We start from the raw sequence: 21,912 nt of genomic DNA on the forward strand, positions 1-21,912 counted from the left end.
TAGAGTTTCTCATATTTCTTTCATAGAAAGACAGCGATCAATTATAATATTAGGTCCTTACAAATGAAATTGGCGTTTTGTCGTACTGGCCACTTAAATCACAAATTTCCTTCATTTCGTTAGGAATTCCAAATTCAAATTTATACAGAAATTTACACATGTATTTGTGTTTTATTAACTGTCGTCCATTTCTATGTTTATGTCTGTTTGCGTCACCTAGTTTACGAAATGGAAAAATTGAAATATCACGTTATTTACTAGGCTTCCTCTGCTTACCCTGCTACATGGTGGATAAAGCGTGAAGATAAAAAAAATGCTTCTAGCGCCTTAACAAATTTAATAGCATAAGTGTAAATATGTGTCTTTATACACAAAGTAAATAGCATTGGATTGGATAAAAATTAACTAAGTTGTACTACATCTATCTTGCATCTTATTTTAAAATTATTATTTGGAGATCTTGTAGTCGGAAGAAGAAGAAGATGCTTTACTTTTACTAGGGTTAATATCTAATTTTGAAGCAAACAAATATTTTATTTATAATGCAATATTGTCATTATAATTGATTGCTATTTGACTTTAAATTATAGACTATAAAAATAAAATTATACCTATAAATCACTCTACAATATAAGAAAGAAATAAATATATTCCTTTTCTATCTCATACCGCCATAATAAAAAGACTATAAATATCGAAGTGATCTAAAAATGCTATTTACTAATGTTTAGTTAGGTATGGACTGATCCGGTTTGATGGTCGTGATGTTTCGTTTCGGATCGTGGAGCACGTTGGTGAGATTAATTGCGTATAATTAACTGCTGGGCGCGTCTAAGTGCAAATACTGATGTCGAGATTAATATATTAATATGGATACCTAAATTAATAATTTAATTCTAATTTTACTATTTCTAATACTGGAGATAGTATTCATTTTGTCATATTTAAGAATATTATTTAAACCTGTATTCTGTGTATAGTAGAGTAGGAAGACGGAACCTATTGTTGGGACCAGAATAGAACTGGAGTTCTAATTTTTCGCCGAAATTTCAAAACCTTCCGTGTTGACTGCCGAAACTGAACGCAGTGGTTCAAATAATACATTATTTGAAATAAAAATTAAGATACATAAAAATATAAATAGACAAAATATAGAGATTTTAACTGTATATTTAATCAAGATAAAATGCAGATATTTCATACTAGCCAATTAATAATTTTATTGAGAAAAAATATCACAAATATTCATCGGGTTTTATGGAGAAAGACCATAATATTGATATGATATGGTAAAAATGTACTTTCATTAGAAGGACGCAAAGCTCGTAGTTCTTAATTTCTAACCCACGCTAGGAACCACCACCATTTAATAGAATTTGCCCATGCCCATCATGACCACGGAAAATGCAATTTTCACCACGTGTCATCATAAATTGATCCGTACTCGTATATGTAACCTAATGTGTAACAAATGTAACAGATGCGTAGAAGGTATTTATTGCGCATCTTTTTCATATGACTTGGCTTCTAACTACGCATGTAGGTACATTCTTAACTCGATGCAGTCCTAATTTAATTTTACATCTAATAAATAGTTTAAATTATTACTAACAAATCTAAAAGTATTACACTACACCACCTCTAGTTATCTAGTGTCTCCTTTGAGTGAGAGAGAGTAAATTAAATCAAAACAAAATAAATCATCTTCACGCTGTATCCCGCACACAGCATGATAAGCAGAGGGAAGCTAGTGTTAAGACACTCCGTTCCCCACTTTCTGCCGAATTCTGGAGGCATTGCGTGTTGACTGGCGGATTTTTTTTTGCCTCGACACCAGAGCGAAGAAATGGAAATATGTAAATGAATATTTAACTTTCGTCGAGCGGGGATCGAACCCACAATCATCGCGTTACAGTCACACACTTATTTATTACTCCTGCGGCACGACTGGCCTCAAATTTTACATTTAACATTTAGCATAAATTTTATTATTGAGAATATTGCATACACCACCTCTAGTTATCTTATCGTTTTAAGGTACCATGATGCAATGGTTTTCCCCAGATTAATGGCTATGAAAAATAACAAACACGGCTTTGGTAGATTATTAATACCATTAGTGGACGCAAAAAAGGAATAGGTTACTTCTACCTGTCTCTTGTTGGGAAATTCGAAGAATTTACATCACAATATACCTAGCTAATGCTAATTGAGCTGTCACAAAAAGTGCTCCTGTGATGTCTTGGACGATAGAAAACTGGTTTGTTCGTAAAAACCATTAGATATTATTGTTTCAAAATGTCTCGAATAATAATTTAGTTGTATATTTTGATTAATTAAATTGTGACTAATAAGCTTCTTATAGAACTACCGATTGGTTTTATTATAAAAATTGTTTTAAAATAATTTTTCTATTATATATCTAGTAGATACTAGTATTGGCCATGACTCCTTTCACGTTAAATAGAGTTTTCTCCTATTTTATTTTGTCCATTTGTATAGAATTTTCTTGCAGCAAAATTTTCGCGTGAGAGCTCCATATCCGAACAATTCGCTATTATAATAAATATAATATTATGAATTTATTTGTAGGTAAGCCAATTTATAAAAAAACAAACGTAAGCTTTGCTGCAAGTAAAACATTTTTTTTATCACAAGCTATGCATAAAAGCTCTGTTGTCCACGTAGTCCTCATACGAAAAACGCGATCAAAACAATAAACGAATTGAAATAAATCTTTTCCAAAAACAAAAGATCTCAAGTCTTAAAATTATATATATTATATACTCATAATTAAAATTATACGATACAAAATGCACTATATATTATATAATTGTTTAAACAATTTAATTCTTAATGGAAATCTATTAACACTGAAAACAAAGCTAGAATCAGTCATGGAGGTTTATAATTTGCCTTATCTAATTCGTTTCATTCTATCAACGTATACTTATAAATAAAGCATTTAACATGACCATTCCTCACGGCTTTGTAATAAAAATCCTAATCATTATTTCAATTCTGGGTAACAACTATGCATCACATATTTAGCATGGAAAGTTCTGTCACTCTAGTATATTAATATCTCATAACAAATTAAATCAGCTTCACGCTGTATTCTGCACATAGCACGGTAGGCAGACGGAACGTAGTGCTAGGACACTCCGTTCCCCACTTTCTGCCGAATTCTGGAGGCATTGCGTGTACTAAATATTTTTTATTTATTTGAAGGGGTCAGTTATTTTGGTATCGCTTATTTTAGCGACATGTAAGGTGACTGTATAGTGACTGTATATTATAACTTTTTTTTAAAAATAAGGATTCGTATGTACAACTATCGTCTTTGACAAAGCAAAATACCCACTGCACTGCACGATGACGTCGAAGTATGGATATACCTAATTTGTTAATTAATATCAAAACAAATTTACGAACCGCAAGTAATTATGTTCTACTGTGAATCATCAGTTGACACATTTATCAAATATACCTGTAAAATTAAAAATTTAAAAATTAAATCATCTTCACGCTGTATCCCGCAAACAGCAGGATAGGCAGAGGACAAGAAGACACTTCGTTGCACACTTTCTGCCAAATTTCTCGAGGCATTGCGTGTTGAGTGGCAGAACTCAACACCGCGCTTTGTTTTGATATTAGAGCGAAGAAATGGAAATATATACGTAAATAATGAATTATTACTTACAAAATTCAAGAAAAATATAGTGTTATATTATCAAACTAAGTAAGATGTGTTTAAATCGTCACGACTTTTAACGGTGACTAATTCAAATTGTAAGGAAAAAAGTGGCATGCTCGTATATGATTAATTGAATGATCGAATTATTATGTAAAGTAGGTACACAATATACATAATAGTATTCTTATCGCTTAGTTTTATTATGAGGAAATATTCAAATAAAAGTCAATAAAAGAAGACAGCGTGCAGCTGAAAGAAAATTGAAGAGGAGATGTAGTTTTTTTATCTTTGTGTTAAGTAAGAAACTTCCTGTCCTTTCATCGTGAAGTATAGCTGTTAAAATAGTATGTATAATAAACAATAATGTTGAAAGATTTATAAATATAGCAAGAAAAGTTTACAACTAAAAAGTGAAATTATACCCAAATAGTTCCAGCTATTTTCTTAACATTTTTTTTTAATGCAATATGTTACACTTATTCACCTTCGCCTTGAACTTGTCTTCTGTGTCAATCCTACATACATATGAACACTAAGATAAACTGTACGTACGTATCTCAGATCTTATCGGTTACAGTATTAAATATGATGTCAGGGTTCATATTGTTATTCTACTTATATTACATATTGTTATTATCTTAAAATGCATATTAATTAAAGTTATTCGTAAATATTGCTAGTTTGTTAATTTACTCATATACGAATTTATGTATTTTTAAGTCATGTAATTCTATATGATATCCATATTTTTTTAAGGAGGTGAAAAAGAAAATTTTTGACGAAATTATAAGGGTTCCGTATTTGGCTAAGGAACCCTAAAAATATCATAAGGAAATGTCTAACATTATTTCACTTTTTCCTTAATCTAACGTAGTCTAATTGTATTAAAGAATTCCATTCTATTGTCTTTAAATCTGGACGTTTAAGCTTCGGTCAATTTAGAAATAAGATATGAAAATTTAATGAATAAATTTATTATAACACTATACTGCAATTACAAAGCTTGGCTGAAAAAATACAATATTACATAAAAAGGAGAAGGTAAGGCTTCCGACTCAACTAGAGGAAAATAGAGAAGAATATATGTGTAAAAAAAGCACAGGACGAGAGATTAAAAGTCAATTAAATCTTTTGCTACTGGCAATAGTAACAATTATAATTAACTATAACAAAAGTTAACAACATTGCCGCACTATAAATTTAAATAATCAAAATGTATAGGTAACTTGACTAATGATTGATGACTGTAGGCGTTCTATAACAATAAGCACTTGAGAGCAAGACGAATTTATACGCGTTAGAAAATATTTATATTGATTTATTTGAAGCAATGCTGAGATTGGGTTGGATGATATAATTAAATGATAAAATTAAGATTTCACAAAAGATATAAATATACATGAGGTTTAGACTATTGATACATTTGGTTGAAATTAGAAGCTCTACACTAAAGCCTACGTTATTAATTAAATATTTATTTTTTTGGATTATTTACTATATTCTAATCTAATACCTTCTAATATTCTAACATATACCTTGTTTAACTTCAATTCGTTAAGTAAAATATCCACCCCCGGATGTTTACAAACATGAAATGCATTCAGTTAATCTAGGATTTCACTTAAAAATACATTTTACTATTTGTTTACAAAATTAATCCCTAAACCAATTACTATAAGATCTAAATTGGCATATCTGAAAACTTCTGATAAGCGTCGAAGAAGAGCATTTAATAGAGTGCGGTTACATGTTAACAACATTAGCGATCGACCATTCGACCTAGAGACTTGTGTCCTGAACAAACAGACATTTAATTTGACTCGCGAACTGTGAAATATCGTGAAAATGAAAATTATATTTATCAGTGCAGTACTCCTGCAGATAACATACAGCTATGGTGAGTTCTTCTATTGTTTTTGTTTACTTTTATATAGCAATGTGTAAATTTTTCTTTTTTAAATCGTTTAGAAGCTATATTGCTTTTTTTAATTTCCACGCCTATAGTTATTGGTTTATTTTACGATAGTATTAAGTTATTAGAAATGTTATTTTCATCGTTTATGTTTTAATTTTTAATAACGTCAAGTTTAAATAAAAAAAGTAATGACAGCTTCTGCGGGAATATGTATTTTATAATATTTATTTCAATGGAAAATAGTAACATTATTTTAAGTTTGTTTTATAAATTTAAGCTGTTTTACAAAAATAGCTTTTCACTATGTATTTGAACTCAAATAGTAGTAGAAGTAGAGTGATCTGACATTACATAGTTATTCTCGTTCCTTTAATTAAAACTACTATAAACCCGCAAAAACACCAGTTCATGAACTGTAGTGTTAGTGTTACAAAAAACTAATTTGCATATGAAACAAAAGCGATATGCAAGTTTAACCATCTATATAAATTAAACAAAGAGTCTCTTCCTTTTTCGTATACATTGAAATACTCATATAATGTATACTATACATAATTATAGTACAAATAATAATTATAGTACAAATAAACAAGGGAAATCCCCAATACTAAGTTAGAAATAGGCATATGCTTAAAGTATTAGCAGTTTTGTGTGAAATTTAATACATATAGTTACCAAATTAAATTAAATATTGGGTGATAATTTCTATATATTTTGGTATAAGGTTTCAAAGCCAAATAGGTTTGAAATTTCACACATAAACAAACGTAAATGTAAAAGTGTTTTTTTTACGTTAGTTCCAAGTTAATGATATTTTTACATCTTATGAAAAAAAAATATGTTGTTCGAAACTTGTAATACTGGAAGATTTCGAGACTCATGAAATAGATAATTCATAACTTAGTTCTAACACTATTTTTGTACAAGCTTTAGATGGGATTTAAAAATAGTGAAAAGTTTAAGGTAAAAGTTTAACAGAAATAAAAACTATACTCAGTGAACGAATGGTTCTGGTTGTTATTTAAAAATAGTATTTGAGTTGAGAAACATGCCTAATTAAAATGACTTGATTTTCTAACTTAACTTTAATTTTTTAATTTATTTTTTTGCCATAATATATACGTAAAAGTTACATATAGTAAGTTACTCGTGTATAAGCATAATTAATTAGAACACAGAATAAGATTTAGTAATCATTAAATAGTGTAATGAAAAAGCAATTATTACACGATAAATGTGACCACATAGAAGAGATTAGTTTTAGTCATTACTTAGTAATAAGTCATTAAAATGTATTTAATAAAATAATGCTTTTGAGTGGAATATTCTAAAAAATCTATTACGACCCAATAGAGTAGGTAACCTTAAAATATTGACAAAATAACGGTGTTATTTAAAAAAAAAGTCATTTATAAAGTCGAAATTGTAAAGTTTTTATTTATTATTAGCTTCACGCTATATCTCGCACACAGCATGGTAGGCAGAGGGAACCTAGTGTTAAGACACTCCGTTCCCCACTTTCAGCCGAATTCCGGAGGCATTGCGTGTTGAGTGAACTCAACGCCGCGCTTTGCCTCGACACCAGAGCTAAGAAATGGAAATATAAACATAAATAAATATTTCACTTCCTCGAGTGGGAATCGAACCCACACCCTTGCGCCGCTGCGGCACGACGGCCTCTATTTATTATTATTGTTTTTATTATTTATTATTAATAACAAAATATTGAGAAAAAATCAACTAAATATTTTATATATTATGATGCATATTTAGTCAATGTGCGACAAAAACTCACCATCATAGAACTGTAACGATCAATTAGTTTCGGGTGATATGATTGGAAATGTAATACAAGATCTAGAAGTTACTATAAAGAGCCATTAAAAATCTGGAATTTATTTGGATACTGGAATGAAAACTACGAGCAAGGGTGTTCGTAGTTTAGTATTCGTTCTTGCAATTATTTAATTATATCTCCAATTAATGTTTTCACTGAGAAACAACGGGTTTCTTTTTCAATGACAATTATGAAAAATTTTTATAATAATTTTAATACAGCTTTTTACTCATTTCTTATGATATCTTAATAGGATACATAATAAAAGCTTTTAAAAATTATATATGTATATACGGGATTATATATATGCGGGATACAGCGTGAAGCTGATCTGATTTTGATAATCAACTTTTTAAATATAAATATTTTTAACGAAATTATTAAAACGTGATATTATTTTTAACGATATTAATATTTATCGGATATTGTTCATGAAGCAGTTATATAAATTTAAATTAAACTTGCACCTAACTAATGGCTATATCATAAATAACTATAAACAGTTAAATTAGAAATTATGTTGGTAATAAATCGTGAAAAAAAATTGAAGAAAGCTCAGAAAAATTTACATAGAAATTAGGACTAACAAACCCACGTACATAACCACTTATCTACACGACACGCCCATAAGGATTCGGCTCCATTAAAGATGTGATATCAAATTGTATGTATATTAAATTGGCAAAACTTTGGATTTTCACATAAAAATAACAAAAGAAGAATTCGAAAGCCAAACTGGTTTAATAACCGTTATCATAGTTTATTATAATAGTTAATATAATATATATAAATATTTTGAATCTGGTCTTAGAGACTTATATTTAAATAGTTTTATCAACCTTTGCTATTGTTATTTCTTAAATTATTATATTAAATAATCGTTAAAGCTACATTTCTGTTTAATATTAATGTAATATGGTATTATTATATACTAGTATAATTATAAATTTATAAGGAAAAACCGTTTCTCATTTTCTAAACAACATCTTTTTATATAAAGGCAGGACAGGTAGTTGAATATTTGTAAATTAAAAGTATTTTAAATTTCATCCAATTTATTTCTTATTTTTATTCAATACAATATAATTTAAATACACGTTAAAAGTGTTAATACCAGTATTCTGTATATTAAAAAACAGCTACAATCAATTTTGTGACAGCTTTTTATTTCAAAAATATTTTAATTATTACATTATTTAAGTAATCTGTTAACATATTTTTCTGTAATTTTCTTTCTTGTCTGGTACATAAATAAATGAAAAAAACACTTAAAAGGATTAGTCCTAGAACATGCATTTACTCGTAGCTCGATAGAAAATATTTACATGTTTTAAAGAGGTGATAACAAACCGGTCGACAGATTTTACCATAACATAAATTCTAGTGATTTAAAATGTAATGTTCATATAATAAATATTTATTTCCAAAGTTTTATGTTACCTCATAAAATTTATATATGCGTGAAGAAAATTGATTATAATTCTTAAAATAATATCGCTGAAACCTAAAAAAGTATTTATTATTACTTTTCCTTCACAGGACATTGTCCTTTTAATTTAACAAAGAAATATTCTTCAAAAGTAACAATAAAGTAATTAAATTGAAGTTAATCATGAACGTGCTTCAAGTTCTGGAGAATTTGTCTTGAAAAAAATGTAAACCGGTTTCAAGTTCACATACCCAGAGATACCTACTTGCCTTGTCACATACGAAACGTACGAGTATGTAAACGGTATATTTTTTTGTATCAAAATCATCTCGTCTGTCTGCCAGTTTTATTATACATAATGAAGATTTCACTAACTGTTCAAAACATATAGTTAGGCGTTTTATTATGTTAATGACTCTATCGTTTGAAATAAAAAATAGACTTCAATTTGATTTAATAATCTTAAATTAAATTTAAAGTCGTTAAATAATGGGATATTTGTAAGACTATTAAAAGCTTTTTATTAGAAATTCTTAGCGATATGACGACTTTTATTATTTTATTTTAGTTTATTTTTGTAAAGTCACTCGTATAACAAGTGTTACACAGGTAACTAAAAATAAATACCAAAAAATAATAATTCAATCTAAGGAAATCACTGCAAATTCAAAGCAATGCAATATATTGCAAATGCAATATTCAAAGAAGTCACTAGCGTAATGAGCGTTTCGGAAGAAATATGTTTAGCTTTACAATTCAGAGTACTTTTGTTAAAAATTAATGCTAGGTAAGATAAATATTTAAGTCTAACATATATTAATAATCTCATTTTCTATTTATTATCATTAATTTAATGAAATACATTGAAAATACCTCTATATTCATCTCCGTGTCAGGTTACCTTTTGGAGAAATAAACTTTAAATTATCTTGAACGCCTCCTTTGTTAAAGCATTAAAACAAATTTATTTTCATTGTACAGATTTAATACGCCTTAGCGATCTTATCGAGATCTTACTTAGCATCCGGTGTTAGGTAGAGAGATATAATTAAGTTTAGAAGCATTTAATAATAGTTGTCTAGAATATCAAAATAAATTTGATATATTTTTATGTTCAAGAAGCCTTTGTTACTGCTTTGTGTTGGAATGAAAGATCATTTATTCTCACTTTTAGTCTATTTAGAAATATTAATTTAATGGTATTTTATAAGACTACAATCTATTATAATTAGAAAACTTAAAATAGGTTGCTTTTTTACGCTAAAATACTTAAAAAAACTTAATACATATGACAATATTAATTAATGCCTGTAATATGTTTCATTTGTGAAAAAATGTTGTCTCGTATGTTTAAACTGATAAAAATAAATTAATATAATGATTAATTTTTAGATTTTTTTAAGTAAATTATAAAATATAAAATAAATTGAACATCGCTACTTCTCATAATTTACAAGTATTTTGCCGTTATTATAACATAACAATTAACGCAAAACATTCTAAGCAAGAAGTTGAGAGCTTTCTTGAGTATGATTGATTCCAAGCGTTTTTTATCACCGCCTTTGTTAAATAAAACTCATTTTTTAAAAATTTTATATAATTATGGAATTATTAGTAAAAAAGCAAAGGATAAGTTTTCCACAATCATAATTTTAGCTATATAAAATATATATAAACTATTAAAAGTGAATTCTATATACCTACTTTAATAAAATTGTATTTATATTATGAAGATAATTGTTATTAAATCAATAGTTAACAGTTAATAAATAGTAAACAAACAATATTATCTTCGACCTATTAAATTTTATCTTACTATAATAATAGATCATGGAAATCTGATTTCCTATTTATATTAATGTAACCTTCAATAAAAAATAACCACGCAATGTCTCGAAGTAGAGAAAGAGAAGAGAGTGTCTTGGTACTAGATTTCCTTTGGCTTTGGCCTAAAGCTTGAACTTAAAAAAAAATGTTTTTTTTTTTCATCAGCTTCACGCTTTTATCCCACATATAGCAGGATAGGAAGATAGAGTGTTATGACACTCCGCCACTCCCCACTTGCCACCTAATTTTGGAATCATTCTTATATGATTATGATAAATTATTTTCTACAAACACACACTCACATAGAGTTGCTATAGTTGATTATTTTTATATATGACGAAATATGTATAACATCAATACACTAAATAGAGCCTTTTAATATATTACTGCGCAGTAGTCGCGTAGGTATATTAGTCATGGTGTAAATGAAGTAATGAAATGTTTTCAGTGTACTAAACGTCGCCTTAGTATATACAAGTGAAATCTATATTTTTTCTAGAAAAATCGACATTACTATTATATTATAGTATTTGGTAAGCTTTATTTTATTAATTAATATTTTAAATTAGTAATTATTCAATTAAGTATTTTTTTACAATAGCATTTGTAGATTCAATTGTTATGTAAATTAAAGTAATAAAATTAAAGTGGAAATATATAAGAAATAAATTCGTAATTAATAATAATGGGCAGTCGGAATCCTGGACTTATAATCTTTTATTATTTAAAGAGATCAATCAATAGTAATAGTATTAAATAATATAGTATGTAGTAAGTATATAATAACTACATACTTTTGTAAAAAAGACCAAGCAAGCAAGGCTCTGTTAGTCTGTTCTATGTTCAAAATCACGCTTCAGCTTCGGCTTAGTTAATTTCCAAGAGCGATTGATCCGACTTTTCGATTTTTTTATACATTTCTAAATATTTTCCTTTTTAATTTAATGTACATGTTATAATAACGCTATTTCTTTTCAAATTGGACACGATTTAGAATACAGAGAGAGGAATCATAAGAATATTATAAATTCAAAAATTTGAAACAAATTTTAGACAAATTTGAAAAGGACAAGTAAAAATATAAAATATATATACAAAACTTAGAAAAGTAGGCAACTTAGATATAAATCATCAGTTAACAAAGTATGAGTCATTTTATTAGAGGTAATATACATACATTTAAAGCTCGTCTGTTCTAACAAGATAAGAAAATTATTTTTAAATAACGTGATTAGGATTTTCCATCAATCAGTGCTCGTGAGTTTGTTCACGAGGTATTTTTTTTATTATTATCATATTCTCTTGTCATTAAATTACCGACGCGTCAATAAATATTAGCTATTAACTACAACAATTAATATTTTATTAAGTTAATTGGAAATAAATTGATTTACATCACTCGTCATCATTATTTTTTTTCTATGGCAATTCCAATTTCGGCTTTCTTCCATTATATTATTAATTTTAAATTTATTCAGCTTTTGTTTGTTTTTATATTCAAGCAATCCATATAAGAAGGTACATAAATGAGTCAAACACAATGACTCCTACGTATTAACGGTACCAAACAACTCTAAATCAATAACCCGATGGATGGTGATTATTTAGCCTCTTGTTTAGACACTCCTCAAAAGGAAATAACACATATAAGATTGTAATTTTAGTTTCACGCTTTACCCATATACATTTTTCTGATAGGAATCCGGTAGGGAACCTAATATTAAGATCTAACCTAATATTAATTGTTCACCAAAAATATATATATATTCCCGAGTAGGAACAGATCCTAGACGCCACGGAGTCGTTTTTTAATTGTCTTTCATTTCAGTTTCTTCTCTATTTTTTCAGCTTATCCAGCATCACAGGGTGTAGCATCATTCGCTTACCAAGACTCGGCGGGAAATAGGTACGGCGGCACATACGACCTGAACGACAAGCTCGTACAAAACAGCGATCTCTTCACACCTTTCAACGACGTCAGCTCTTTTTACCCTAACTATTTCACAAACTACGACAATCTAATTCAACAGTAAGAACTACACATAAATAGTCGCTGGATGCTTTCGGTGGTGGATGGTGAAAGATTTATTATATTTGTTGTTTTTTTTTCATATTTACTTGTTCTACACTATATTAACACTACATAGCTCCCAAATACACATTAAATGGATTGGTACGAACACAATGGTGAACTGAAGGTTCATTGACCATTTGTTTTTATGGTAGTCTTAAGATATATAAAACTATGAATACAAAAGATTAATTGATACTATTTTTATGTTCAGTATATAAAATATACTGTCATACATAAGACACAGAATCTATTCATTTAGACTTGATATTAATATAATTATTATTTATAGTGACGTTGGGGTTACCCGATCCCCTTTTAGACCGTTCCGTCGCATGCGTCGACCTTCCCGAAGGTAATTGTATTGAAAATGGGGCTCGACTTTTTTTTATTTATCAATTTTCTACTAACACTCGCCAAGCTGTCGCTTGCGTATTGCTCACCTCATATGTAACTAATTTGGGAACATTATTTGAATCATTCATTGTGTTACAGGATTTTTGGTTCTGATTATGAGAGCCAAAGGCTGGCGTCATATGCTGCTCGTAAAGCTTACGATTTAACGTATAACAATTGGCCAATTAACCAAAACTTTGGTTATAGTCCAACTTTCTTCAGGTTCGGCAATTTTGGAGGTGGCTTCCCTTTCTTCGGCCCAGGAGCAGGATTATCGAACATGGACCAATCTCGTCAGTCAGCCTTCGCAAGCGCAGCTTTGGGGCCCGGATTCTCTCACCAAGTGGCTGCTATCGATCCTATTAATATTGTAAGATTGTTTTTTGATACTATTGCAATAACTCTAAAATTCTTAAAAAGATATGAAAAAGTGATGGAATACAGGATCAAAAAATAACACTTATTTTTTTATGTATGTTACTTAGCATATTTAAACACGCACTCCGGTGCAACGAATGCATATTGTCACGGTAGTTGTTTAATATAATTAAAATGAAATGTACTATAATGTATTTTTTTTAAATTTTAAATATCTATTTTGGAAAATACGACAAGCAAGGCAATGTAGTGCTTTAGATGGCTTCGCAGATTTCATTTAAGATTTTTTTTCTATTTTTAATTATTTTATACCTGAGTTTACAATCTGCAGTTACGTTAAATATTCTAGAACAAAATACTGCGCGAATATTCTAGAGGATCATATATGCACTAAAATAAACACATAATATCCTAAAAGCTCTTATTGTAGGTACTTATGGTTCAAGCAGGCTTTATTGTGAAATTACGTCATTATTGAGGCTGGTCAATTTTAACCGTGACTAAGTCTAATGAATATTAACGACGACGTCTATATAGTTTTGTTATCGATGGGAATCATGGAGACGCATTATATGAGCGTTCACCTCTTTTTTATCCTCACAATTTACTAGATTTTAACCATGAATAAGTTAACTTATCTAGATATAATAACAATGAGTTGCAAAATTATTTTAAATATAAATTTAAAGATAATATAAGTTAAGTTTCAAATCCTTTACTTTTCGTATCTACTAACCTTTCTTTATCCTGTATTTATTTCTCACTTATTACAAATCTTCGTCCTTATATTAGAAAGAAGTCCTTATTCCTTTCCATTTAAAAGAACTTCAAAACATGCAATATTTTTTTTCAGGATATGCCGAACGTAGATGTGACCAACCGTTTCAACGATGCTGATCGTTCCAGTGGGAAACCACAATTCTACAGCGTCTCCAGCTCATCATTTGCTTCATCAGCAAATGACAACGGAAAACTTACAGGCTACAGAGGAGCTGAGACTGTCGTCAATAATAACGGAAAAGTAACTAAGTATAAGGTTGAAAGCTAAGAAATTTCAATTTATTTGATTTAATCGAAATTTTAATGCAGTATTCTAATGAAATTATTTAATCTTGTTTAATAAAATTTGCTGATGATTTCAAGATATATGTATTATATATATTTTTGATTCAAAATAATAGCTAATGTACAAAAAGGCTGTGATTAGAATTGATTTATATAAAACATTTAATTAACACTGATTCTACTTGCCAACAGTAAGACTATCGGCGCCATTCATGCCTATATTATTATAAAATATAAATAAAAACGTTAAATTTATTTTTTACTTACATAATAAATTCTTCCTGTATATCTTTGAAATATATTTATAGTTAAAATTTAAAATCTTTGTTTTTTTTAGATCATGTTTTAATTTTAGTATAATAATGAGAAATAATTATATTCACACTGTATCCCTTATAAATAAAGAGGACCTAGATAAAATTGAATCAGCTTCACGCTGTATCCCGCACAGCCGCACACAGTAGGTTAGGCAGAGGGAACCTAGTGTTAAGACACTTCGATCCCCACTTTCTGGCGAATTCTGAAGGCATTGCGTCTTGAGTGGCAGAACTCAACGCCGCGCTTTGCCTCGACACCAGAGCGAAGAAATGGAAATATAAATGTAAATAAATATTTTACTTCTTCGAGTGGATCCACTACCGTCGCTTTACAGTCACTCCCTTGTGACGCTGCGCCTCTACGGCCTGTCAAAGTACTCTGATGGAATGTACTCTGCAAGATTCTGTGTTCAATTTACGGGACATTGTTTACAAAACACAACTTATTTGTATTATTATCAGAGCAAGGACGTGAAATAAAATTCTATGAATATTTACTAAAACTGTATGTATGTACAGTACGATTATTATATACGTAATTATATTACTCATACCATGCAACCTTTATGTCTTCGTGAAGGTTACGGTGGTAACATCATCGGAGGTTTTTATTACTTAAATAAAAATAACATTCAACTTATTTAAATGTATATGTCTATTGATATATTCAATTTAATTTTGCAATTTTTCCGTCTATTTTGATTTTTGGAGTCGTACTCTCATATATCCACGAATGAGTTCTCGATTCGACACATCCCCTTGGCCCACTTAATTCCCGACATTTTCTGCAATAAAATTCTCTAACGCCATCATCAGTTACTCTTCTATGAAATTTTTGATAGTCTGGTCTAGTTCGGGCATAATTGTCTGCTTGGTTCCATGAATTTATATTGTTGAAGAAGGAAGACGGCTTCCATTGAGTATTCGCAACGAAATTAGGATACAAATCGAATTCGTCACGAGCGTTTCTATTTTGGAAAATAATTTCAGGATATACAAATGTAGTGGGCTTGAAACGAGAATCCGGTGTTCGAATCTGGGTTGTTTCGAGAGCTCTGTAGCCTTTTATTACAGGGACCTCGCCAGTGTCTTCTTTTCTTTCATGTTTACCACCAATAGAATATGTTAGATCAGCTGACTCGCCTAAAATTTTAAACAAATGTTCATATTAAATACAGAACAAATAAAAAAAAAACTTATTATTTTAAAAATAATCTAAACAAATAATATTAAAAAAATAGAGAAGAATGAGCTTAATTTTTTTATTACAAATATTTGGGTAAGCATCTATAGTGAATCCCTACCATCTGTATGCAATCCTCTTCGATTATTATTTTTAAGTTTTGTAGAAACAACTATTGTATGTTTTACTTCAACATCTTCATCTTCTTTACTTGTATTCTTTACTACTGAAGATTCTTCTTCTCCGAAGTCAACTTTAGTAGATATGCCGTCGGTTACACCAGACACGCCTTGATGTAGAAATAAAATATATTTATTTAAATTATTTTAACATATAAAATGGCTTTCTTGAATTTATAATGACTGTGAATAATATGGTATTTTACATTTCTGAATTGTCAAATCGATTTGCAATTAAATATCTGTTTATACTGACTATTTAAATAAAGAACTTGCTACTTTCTCCATGTTAAGTCCTTATTGACCTTAATATGAGGAATAAGTAAACTTTCACACATACTTTTATTTATTTATACTTCATTGATAAAACATGGAACAATCTTAAATCATCGGACCGGTGTGGGTTCGATTTCTACTCGTGGGAGCTTATTACATATTTTTTTTCGCTCTAGTAACAAAACAAAGCGCACCGTTGAATTCCACCTCTTTAACACGCTATGTCTCGAAAATTGTACGTAAAGTGGGGAACGGAGTGTCCTAACACTAGGTTTCCTTTGCCCTCACTGTAATATACAGCGTCAAAACTCAAAATATATACTAAGTAAGGATATATCACAGAAATATAATGTAACGTTCTTACCTAAAATAAATAAACAAATAGACACTGATCTCAACATGTTGCTCCTAAATCAAACACATTATAAAGCTTGACTCGCATGTCTCCTATGTTTTATATAAACTACACAAATTACTCAAAATGATGTCGCAAAGGAAGTGCCGCAATTACCTGAGATCACAGAAAATACTTTATCTTATTACATTAAAGATGGCTGTTTCATTCTACTTTGTTTGTGATGGGGCACGACACCTGTGCCCACGGGGGCCCCAAAATAATTTTACATCCTGTATAAAATTTGTTGAAATAAGTACCTATGTTAAAGAAAATAAGTATTAATATGAAGTATACCTATAAACAAGCCAATAAAAATCTTATAATGATGAACAAGGCTGTTAAACGGACACTTTATTATTTAAATAATCAATAGATTGAACACGAGTTAATCAATAATACGGATGCGCAGTGCAAGCAAAAACAAGAATGTTTATTTTAATAATTGATGTGCACACAATAAAAAATAATAGTAATTATTGATATGATAATAAACTGCAGATTTATTACAAACATTGTCGCTTTAAGATGTCGATCAACTAAGTAAAAAAAATTATACTACAAATATTTAATGAATCTTATAAGTTTTCAATATAAATATATAAGATATTGAAAAGTCAATAATATATTAATATATGAATATATATATAGTTAATTTATTATAAAAATTTAAATTACCAATATATGCCAACAAACGTACAAAGGATGGCAGCGTCACCTATATGCTTATTTTGTTACTATTATGCTAAAGTTTTCTTCGACACCATACGTTACTACGTAGTACTGCAAACACCTGAAAGATGGCAGTAAGCGAAAGACAATTTGAATAAATTCTAATTCTACATAATAGACTTTTTTGTATTAAAAAAACCTACATGTATAATTTAATAATAATTTCAAAGAGATTTAATTTCTGGAATAAAAAAGGAAACTGGAAAGATAAAACTATTAATTCACACCTTTTTTTATTAATCTTACTAAAAATATATAGGCATTATACCAAATATAAAAATAAAATATGTACCTAAATAATTATAAATTATTTTTTTCTTGCACATAGCTAGCTACACGTATAATGTAATTTAAAATATTTTTTAATTTTTTTTCTCAGTAACAATTATTATAATCGATATCAATCATTACATATATATTAAAATAGTAAACTTTAAAAAGTTTTGTTAAAACTTCATTTTTGTTAAAATACTGTGTTATTCATTTAAGTATATTATTAATATAATATCACAAAAAATATTTCGCCCAACGTGGGGCTCGAACCCACGACCCTGAGATTAAGAGTCTCATGCTCTACCGACTGAGCTAGCCGGGCTATAGCATGTTATCGAAATTTATTTACTAGTTTTGTATATTGTTATATACTTCAATTATTAAGTGTTAAATAGAAAAATTATAAAACTATTGCATAAAGTTTCTTTCGTTAGTTCTTAGTTATCTCGTATGTAGTCGAGACCTATTATAATTCTTCTTAAAATTTATATAGGTCCCGACTGTTAATCTTAATGAACTATTGGGCTTGCCCTTTTCTTTTTAGTTATATATGCTTTTTTTTTGCACAAAAAAAAAGAAAAATCTATGTTTGTAAGTTTTAATATTTTTTGAAAAGCGATGGTATCAAAGCCGCCGGCAGTTTAGCTTTGTAGCTTAAGTCTAGTCTCAGGCTTGTTGACAAGTGCATATTGCACTGCATTCGTATCAAAGACAGAAATAAAGACGCATCGGGCCTCAAAGCTACGGGGAAATGTCAACATCCTGTAAGGAAACGTACTATATGAATACTTGTGTTTTAAGTGGCCTTGTAATTTTATATTTTCATATATTTTCTTAATCCTAAAGGACTAGGTAAACGTAGAGTTGTAGTGTTTTGGGTTTTTGGCCTAAGTACGCATTTACTTTTTCGGATGAATAATTTTCATAAAACGATATTATTATTATTATCTTCATTATACTTTGTATCGTTGTATTTACTATTAAGAGTTATTTTAAATAGTACATATTTACAAGAATTTAGCAAATCGTACTACCTACGTTAAATTTTCCCACCTCAAATTTCATCCATCCCCCAGTTTCCCATACATCAATCGTAAAACAATACGCATACAAATTTTAAACCTTTCCAAGCAAAGAAATAACTATAACTACATACAAAATGGATGGCAAACAGCATCCTATTTCAATTTCATCTTAAAGGGGAAAAATGATTATCGAAGCAGCTATTCTGTTATCATAGTTCTATTGATATGATCGCGCCTACTCGCAAGTATATGTTACGCGTAGTTCCAGTAACGCGAGCGACGCTTTCAAATTACTAAGATGTTGTGTTGGCTCCCAAATCGCTCTCCCGGACCTGTACAGGCGAGGCGGTAATGTGAAAACTTATTCGGAAAATAAAAAAATACCAAAAAAAATTTTTTTGTAGGTAATACATTATAATTGGCAATCGTGTTATATAAATTTAATATAATATATAGTGCATAATTAAATATAATATAATATATTTTTAAAATTAAATAACAAACCAAATAAATAATATGAAATAAAAGCCCGATTTCTTCGATTTAAAAACATATTATTAATTTACTTATTATTATTTATTTCAACGCTTTTTAAAGAAATGACACGACATTTTTTTTTTTTATTAAAGAAATTTATACTTAAATGTATAAGACATTAAAAGGTCTATAAGACATTAAAGGGTCCATAATATATTTTTTATGAAAATAATATTTTTGTAATCTCTGAGCGCAATCATACCATCGATGGTAAAATGCAAATGGCACGCGAGTCGCAATCAGCAGAGTGCGCCGAGGCCGATGGAAGGAGGACGCCCGCGCCCGGCGAGCGCCATCCTCTCATATTGCAGTATTGTTTATTTGCTTAGCTTTACTATTCATTATAGAATGTCTCCTGATGTCCATTTTAATTTGTATTATACTATGTCAATATCTTGCTACGATATCTAATAAAATTATTTAGATTTTATAATTTGGGCGTTTAAAGTGTTAACGAAATATTTAATGAAATATGACAGAATACTCCTTTTTTTAATTTCATCTGTTAAAATTTGGCGTTTAGTTCCGCCATTCAACACAAAATGTCTTCAGAATTCGGCGGAAAAAGTGGAATAGTGAGTCTATACACTAAATTCTCTAAATAAAATTAAATAAATCTGTCTATTGATGTGTGCGAGAAACAGCGTGAAGCTATTAAAAATTCTGTTACCTATATAAAAATTTAATGATAACAAATTGCCCCGAAATAAACACATAAGTTTTCTTTGCATTACAATTAATCAATAGTTAAAATAAAAAATGGTAGTCGAAGAATGTTATCCTACGTTTTTGTTGGAAAAGATCCAGCTTTGATATTAGAAACGTTCATTTAGAGTGTGCGTGAGAAGTGTTGAAAATATTTTTATAACGTTTTATATGAATTTGTATTCCTATTTGCTATTTTTAAATTTATTCTTATTAAATATAAAGTATTTCAATCTATTTTGTTATTAAAAATATGTTCTCCACTAAAAATAACTTAGGTACCTTATGAAATAACGAAATTTAACAATCAGCAAAGAAAGACTGTCAAATTGAGGACCTTCTTTTACAGAAATTAGTTAAAAAACTGTATAAAATCAGTATGGTCTGTTAGGTATCTACTTACCTATAGATACTTATAAGTGTATTATAGCAATGTAAACGAAATTAGGTTCCCAACGTCGGCTCCCCCAACATCGCTTTGATTTGATTCCTGGCATTACCATCTAGACTCCATTTCACAAACATGAAATGCCACATACGAAATGTCAGCTGTCTATTTACAACTGAATAAACATTCGTTGAAATTTTGAAATATCTTATCTTTTACAGAGTTTATATACCTACTAGGATTTAATATGTAGTAGTAGGTAGTATAGTTCTGTTTCTTTAAGTAATTTCATTAAAATCGATCTATCATTTCTCGAAAACCTCCTTTTTTATAAGAAATTTTGCTTAATATTAGTTTTTTTCTTTTTTCAGAATTATTTTGATCTTCTTTAATTTCACGCTTTATCCTGTAAGTGAAGCAGAGAGATTCAAATTTAAAAATATTTTACCTTCCGCTTTTCACCCGAAATCAAACCTAGATTTTTTTGTTATTGAACCTTTAATGAAGTTGACATTGAATAAACACAGACACTATAAAATAAGACAATATTTTTTCCAAATCTATCTTTCTGACAGAAAGGCAAATAAATCCATCACTAACAAGAGATCTACGCGTCGCTCCAATCCAACGAGTTACAAAAGGAATGGCAGCAAAAAAACCAAATCACTCATAAGGCGGACCGCCTTACGTCTTACGTCCATTCGATAATCACGATTGTGTTTAGATAAAATATAATAATAACAAAATAAACAAGCGCCGTAATCACCTCATGTCAAATGGAAAGGGAGTAGAGTGACCATACTCTCAGCTTATAGCTTAAATAGTTTTTTGTGTTAATGATATTTTTACTATTAAATATTTTTTTATATTGAAACCGTCTTGAGGCAGTAGCACAGTGTTTAATTGTAAAAACGACGGTTTTGGGTTTGATTCTCATTCAGGGGAATTAATTATTTTCTTTTGCCCGCTCTGTAAACACTAAATTCCCTCTGCTACCCCGCTACATGCGAGATATCACATAAAGCTATAAAATCGTACCAACAACTATTTAATAACTTATTTAGATAATAATACTCCATACTTGTATTTCTTATATTGTTTTGGTTACTTACTACGTAAAAAAACAACACGTTTATATATTTAATTAGTTCTAATTCTCTATCTTATACAACTAAAAGAACGAGCCTATCCCAAGATATTATAATTCACAGTAAGCATAAGCGTCCGTGCCACTTGAATTTCAAGTTTCGTGATTGAACATGACGGCTGAGCGACGCGACGGAGAGAT

The 21,912-nt window shown here is 29.2% G+C and overlaps 2 protein-coding genes and 1 non-coding gene across 7 annotated transcripts; 1 reads left to right on the plus strand and 2 right to left on the minus strand.

Annotated features, from left to right (window-relative positions):
* Positions 1-5,442: 5,442 nt before the first annotated feature.
* LOC146535886 (uncharacterized) lies at positions 5,443-14,929 on the plus strand. Of its 5 annotated transcripts, none has more exons than XM_085191411.1 (5): positions 5,443-5,594; positions 12,554-12,734; positions 13,069-13,131; positions 13,395-13,542; positions 14,404-14,929. In XM_085191411.1, exons 1-5 carry the CDS (start codon positions 5,543-5,545, stop codon positions 14,596-14,598), a joined length of 639 nt encoding a protein of 212 aa, XP_085047537.1. In that variant the 5' UTR covers positions 5,443-5,542; the 3' UTR covers positions 14,599-14,929. The 5 variants fall into 5 exon arrangements, with proteins under 5 accessions (XP_085047537.1, XP_085047540.1, XP_085047536.1 ...); XM_085191414.1 differs by having other exon boundaries at positions 12,554-12,611; XM_085191410.1 differs by lacking the exon at positions 13,069-13,131 and having other exon boundaries at positions 13,272-13,542.
* Positions 14,930-15,464: 535 nt separating this feature from the next.
* On the minus strand, positions 15,465-17,089 carry LOC146535887 (uncharacterized). The gene is made up of 3 exons (XM_085191415.1): positions 16,935-17,089; positions 16,237-16,404; positions 15,465-16,075 (listed from the first exon to the last, which is right to left on the minus strand). Exons 1-3 carry the CDS (start codon positions 16,969-16,971, stop codon positions 15,600-15,602), a joined length of 681 nt encoding a protein of 226 aa, XP_085047541.1. The 5' UTR covers positions 16,972-17,089; the 3' UTR covers positions 15,465-15,599.
* Positions 17,090-18,218: 1,129 nt separating this feature from the next.
* On the minus strand, positions 18,219-18,291 carry TRNAK-CUU (transfer RNA lysine (anticodon CUU)). The gene has a single exon. It is a non-coding gene; the product is annotated as a tRNA-Lys (tRNA).
* Positions 18,292-21,912: the final 3,621 nt, after the last annotated feature.

Source organism: Heliconius melpomene, chromosome 10, assembly GCF_056956725.1.
Source record: "Heliconius melpomene rosina isolate 202511_hmr_F chromosome 10, ASM5695672v1, whole genome shotgun sequence".
Classification (NCBI taxonomy): Eukaryota; Metazoa; Arthropoda; class Insecta; order Lepidoptera; family Nymphalidae; genus Heliconius; species Heliconius melpomene.

Coding starts and splice junctions, on each gene's coding strand:
- LOC146535886 (XM_085191410.1), top strand. CDS start 5,543: ATGAAAATTATATTTATCAGTGCAGTACTCCTGCAGATAACATACAGC. Junction 12,735..13,271: donor TACGACAATCTAATTCAACA/GTAAGAACTACA, acceptor ATTGTGTTACAG/GATTTTTGGTTCTGATTATG. Junction 13,543..14,403: donor CTATCGATCCTATTAATATT/GTAAGATTGTTT, acceptor ATTTTTTTTCAG/GATATGCCGAACGTAGATGT.
- LOC146535887 (XM_085191415.1), bottom strand. CDS start 16,971: ATGTTGAGATCAGTGTCTATTTGTTTATTTATTTTAG. Junction 16,405..16,934: donor TATTTGTTTATTTATTTTAG/GTAAGAACGTTA, acceptor TTCTACATCAAG/GCGTGTCTGGTGTAACCGAC. Junction 16,076..16,236: donor AAGAGGATTGCATACAGATG/GTAGGGATTCAC, acceptor TTAAAATTTTAG/GCGAGTCAGCTGATCTAACA.